We start from the raw sequence: 5,013 nt of genomic DNA on the forward strand, positions 1-5,013 counted from the left end.
CGTGGCGTCAGTTCGACAAATGAAATTTACTGAAAGGTGAAGCAACGACTACGGTACATTATTTTTATTTTCACGTACTTATGTTGCCTTAAGCCATTTAAAACAAAATTAAAATCCAATTGTGTAAAAAAATTATGTCTCACTAGCGACGAGCGCGCCACACTTATTGCGGCGGACGCCTTGCGCTCTATGCTCGCGTCGTTCCCACCGCTCAGTGTACTATATTGTGGGCATAGTTCTCGTCTGCATCTCAAATGAACGCTGCACTGGCGTCGTCATTCTTGGACGGATTTACGATGTGCACCGTAGAATAAAGCGTCCTTGGTGTCATTAGTGTAAATAAGGTCAAGGAAGCGGCTCGACTAGCGCCGAAGCCCTCTCGGCGAACCGTCGGTAGTGCAAGTCTGAGGTGAGTAGCGCCAGCAGTACTTAGCACCCACTCTATGCTTGCACCGTACGGTACACTGAATCCCACTCGTTGAAGAATGATCCGCTTGTTGTCGTGTTGACGTAAATGATCGAAGCTGCAGTGTTTGCGAGCCTGCTTTCGGCCGCGCGCTTGGAGTTTCAGTTGCCTAATTATTTAGTCTTCAACCAACTGCTAGGATCGGTTGAAACCTCCGCTGTTTCATGTCATATAGGTCAGGATATGTAAATGTTGTGTGTTGTTCGCTGTAATGCATTTCAGGAGGTACATCGGTCTCAGCGCGGAGTTGGGACGAAAACAATGCCGTGCGGCAAGCCAGGTTGTTGTTAGCGTCACCATGGGGAGGGCGTTGTCAATTCCGCTGAGCACAGCGCAATAACTTCAAATGCATACAAATATATTTCGTGTTGGAGGCCAGATGGCGCTTGCTACTGTAGCGGGGTTTGTCTGACGTGGACACATCGGCACTTCCAGTGTCGACAAGAGCTACTACCATTGCAACTTTCTTTTCTTTCTTTCTTTATTTAATTTTAGCTTTAACTGGTAACATGTATATCAAACAACAAATGACAATTGCTGTACAGTTTCAAAACAGCGTGAACGTTGTATACTAATCTTAGTTATACTTAGCTAAGCTTATACTTAGCTCACAACACATTGCCGCTAGACTGGCTGCTCGAGGCACTTTGCGTCTATTCGCGGTCTTCTTTCACGCTCGGAAAAACATTTTTATGTAGCACGTATTTAGCAACAGAAAGGTATATCGGGAGTTTTCCATGTTGCTCCATAATTTTTTCATAGGCATTTTTCATCTAATCATAATATTTGAGAAGTTAAGATATTTATGTAATTAAGTTGAATGCAAAAAATAATGTATCTCCAAGCGACGGCGAACAACCTTCTCTTGGTTCTGTCCAGCTACGAGGCATTTCCATATTTTTAAACTCTGGCTAAAATGCGAAAGTACCCGTGGGCTTAGATTATTCCGGGGTCCCCCACTACATCATGCCTCATAATCATACCATGGTTTTGGCACGTAAAACTTCATAACTTAATTTAACTTAACGCTCCTAAAAATAATTATAGTTAACAGAGCCTATTGACCAATATTGTTATCAGTGCTTGAAAATTTTACCTTAGTGCAGGCGTTTTTGCCCTTTACATGACTTTTGTTTCACACTCCAGTCTGCAATGCCGCTTTCAGGGTTTCACTCAAGAACTAAAAGAAAAACTGTTCTCGCAATTATGCATTATTGTTTAGATTCTTCCTGTACCTTTGCGCAAAAGTAATGCACCACTATTGAGTTATAACGTGAACCTTTCCATAAGCTACACAAGGTATCGTTTCTACCCGAAGGTGCTCTTCAGGCATACAACTACGCCTCGTTAACATCAGTAAGTTCATCAACATAAGCCTAATCGCGCTTCGGAAAATTATGGGAAGCCCGTTACTTTTGCCCACCGCAGTAGATACCCCCCTATTCACACTCGCCTAACACCTGTCGCACTTTTTGTGGGCGAGATAATCAGGTTCTCATTTAAGTTATTGTAATCATGAAGCACGGCTGACCTTGTTCGGCGTTCTAAGCGTTGTATTTATTGTATTCGCAGAGTGATTGACGTCGCCACCTCACAGCCGATTTTGGAGTGTGGAACATCATTCAAGCCGTGCGTGTTACAGCGAAGCTGAAGCGTGGACTTGTCACCAAGATGTCCGGCGATCTCTGTGAAGATCCATCGGCTGAAGGCGTCGAGCTCAGCGACGTCCTCAAGAAGGGGCTTCGGGCGAGCGCCGACGGCGATGCCTGCTCGGGCACAGTTGGCGATGGCGACGTTGTAGCAAAAGCCATAAGGCTGGAGTACAAGGCCGACCTGTCGGTTGACGAAGCCCGCGTTCTGAGGCGCGCCTTCAGCACAGAGGGATTTGTGAAAAAGCTGAAGCTCTTTGGAGTACCGCTGAACGTGTGCAAGATCGTCCTGGAAGACCTCGATGAATCGTCGTCGCTGGAGGAACTGGAGCTATTCGGCATTGAGAGCGAGGAAGAGGAGTTCAGCGTCAACCTGTCGGGGATCTTCGGAAACCTCCGCGTGTTGCATCTGTCATGCAGCGAGATCGGCGACCAATTTGCCATGGACGTCGCGTTCTTCTTGCAGGACAATTTTCGCCTGGAAGAGCTGAGCCTGTGGTCCAACGAAATCAGCGACGATGGGGCCTCCTCGCTTGCCGAAGCGCTCACTATAAATGGAACCCTTAAAAAGCTCGTGCTCGCTAATAACACCCTGACGTCCCGCACCGTGGTCGCTTTCGCGGACACGCTGACGGTAAACTCGTCGCTAGAGATGGTGGATATCTTCGAAGTGGACCTGGAGGAAGAAGACGTCCAAGTCCTGTTTCAGGACGAGAAGTATGCGGACACCTTCAAGAGGATGTACATCTTGTGGAAGCAAAACTTTCTGCCCCACCTGACCAGGCTGCTGCGAGAAGACAGACACTGCGCCGACGTTTCCGTCGACGTCACAGAATCGGTGTCTGAGGATGGTCTGCGGGAGTTCTTCGACGCCGTCGCGACAAACACGACTGCGCGGACACTGCACTTCTACCCGAGTGGCAAAATGTTTGACGCGCTCACCGACGGCCTGGTGTCCGTCTTGCAGCGAACCACAACTCTCACTCGCGTCCAGAACCTCATGGACGTGGACCGAGCCGAGACCCTGGTCAGGGTTTTGGACGCTCTGCGGGAGAACCGGTCGGTGACGACCTTCTCCATGTACGCGGAGCTTGTGACTCCCGAGATCGCAGCCTCCCTGTCGGAACTACTGGCCACCAACGACGTTTTGAATGACGTGAACATCTGCGAGTACTACGGAATAAGGAGTGAAGAACTCGCTGTCGTCTTGGAGGGCCTCAGGAAGAACTATACGGTAACGCATCTCATGGTGGCGTGGGACCCGGACGACGATGTGGAAGGCGTATCCGAGATGGCGGAGCTCCTGGACAGGAATGTTCGTCTCCTGGACCGGGCTGTCGAGTTCGTCAGAGCGGGAGGCGGTGACGTCGACGATGAGGAGGGGGCAGATGCTCTGAAGAAAGTGCGTTCTAGTGCCTGTCTCACTGACAAGCTGCAAAAGATCACCGGAAAGACGAAGGAGGCGGTGGTGGCCGATGTGGAGGATGCACTTAATCGGGTTGCATGCTGAGGTGCTGCCGACTGCGATGTCCGTCATTGTGTCCGGGTTGGTTTTCCATTTATTCAGCGCAGCTTATGTAAATACGTTATTGCTGGGGCATAAGGTCGCTAAAGAAACAAGCTTGTTGTAGAACTTGTTTTGCTTTTGGTAATAAATTATTGCAATCTGCGCGCTCATGTAGAAGGAACGTGTTCACCAATATTTATTACAAACTGTCGTGCAAACTCAGCGACCGTGACAGAGAGCACCAAGTACGTACAGTGCAGAATAATTAGCAATGCTGCAAGTGTAGTACGTGTAGTGGACTCGGAAACAAAAAGCGACGTGCAGAGAGTGTAGTGGGCCACGTGAATCGTCTCTAACCGCCGAAGAGCGGGTCCTTGTCAAAAATACCAACGCATGTTTCGTGCAACATACTTAAAAAAACTTAAAAGGGAACGTTTGTTTACTGTCGTTGCCTCGATTACAAAGCATTGCTTTTAGAACGGAAATCTAAAGTTCCCAGAGGTAAATAAATAACCGAATTTAATCGGCTGTGAATTTCAGCAGAGGCGATTTGCTTTTCCGTCCTTTTTCACATATAGTTGACAATCGCGGTGGCACTTCCTAGCCTTCTGGTTAGATTAAAAGGTAGAGTGACCGCCCGGAAAAGAGTTTGTCCCAGGTTCGATCCCCAGAGGACTAGAATTAAAGCTTCTTCGAAGTGGTTGCTCAGTGGCTATGGTGTTGGGCTGCTGAGCACGAGGTCGCGGGATCGAATCCCGGCCACGGCGGCCGCATTTTGATGGGGGCGAAATGCGAAAACACCCGTGTACTTAGATTTAGGTGCCCCAGGTGGTCGAAATTTCCGGAGTCCCCCACTACGGCGTGCCTCATAATCACAAAGTGGTTTTGGCACGTAAAACCCCATAATTTAATTAAAGCTTCTTCGAAACATTCTGAGGAATTCCAATGCGAGAAGACATAATAAAAGGCAGGAAGGTTGACGGACGTCTGGTTGGCTATCCTTCACGGGAGAAACGACTGCACGCAGATCAGTTTTCCATTTATCTTCTTCTTTTTGATTTTGTGAAACTTCCTTCATTTTGCGAAATTTTCCGTGTACATATACGCAGCGACATGCAAATGCAGCTCGATGAGTCGCGAGAGTTCGAGGTGCTTGGTCTCGTGTGATTTCTTAAATCATCACTTCTTTTAATTCGTAACAAATCAGCAACCATGCCGCGCTAGAAATTATAAAAGTTAAGAGCAAGACGTTTGCAATGGGTGCGAAATTGTAAGCGCTCAAAGTAAAGGGTTCCATACTTTCTCGCACAATTGATACCGTTGGTAACTCACTAGCTACGCTAGCGCCGCGCTGGAAGTAGCGGAAATCTTTAAAAGGGTGGCTGCAGTGT

General features: G+C 48.0%; 1 protein-coding gene across 1 annotated transcript; it reads left to right on the top strand.

Moving 5' to 3' along the window:
• Positions 1-215: 215 nt before the first annotated feature.
• Positions 216-3,799, top strand: LOC142592703 (uncharacterized). The gene is made up of 2 exons (XM_075704282.1): positions 216-409; positions 2,039-3,799. Exon 2 carries the CDS (start codon positions 2,138-2,140, stop codon positions 3,623-3,625), a length of 1,488 nt encoding a protein of 495 aa, XP_075560397.1. The 5' UTR covers positions 216-409; positions 2,039-2,137; the 3' UTR covers positions 3,626-3,799.
• Positions 3,800-5,013: the final 1,214 nt, after the last annotated feature.

The sequence above is a fragment of the Dermacentor variabilis genome, chromosome 9 (genome assembly GCF_050947875.1).
Source record: "Dermacentor variabilis isolate Ectoservices chromosome 9, ASM5094787v1, whole genome shotgun sequence".
Classification (NCBI taxonomy): Eukaryota; Metazoa; Arthropoda; class Arachnida; order Ixodida; family Ixodidae; genus Dermacentor; species Dermacentor variabilis.

What these genes read in the sequence shown, in the direction of transcription:
- LOC142592703 (XM_075704282.1), top strand. Translation starts at nt 2,138, where the DNA reads ATGTCCGGCGATCTCTGTGAAGATCCATCGGCTGAAGGCGTCGAGCTC.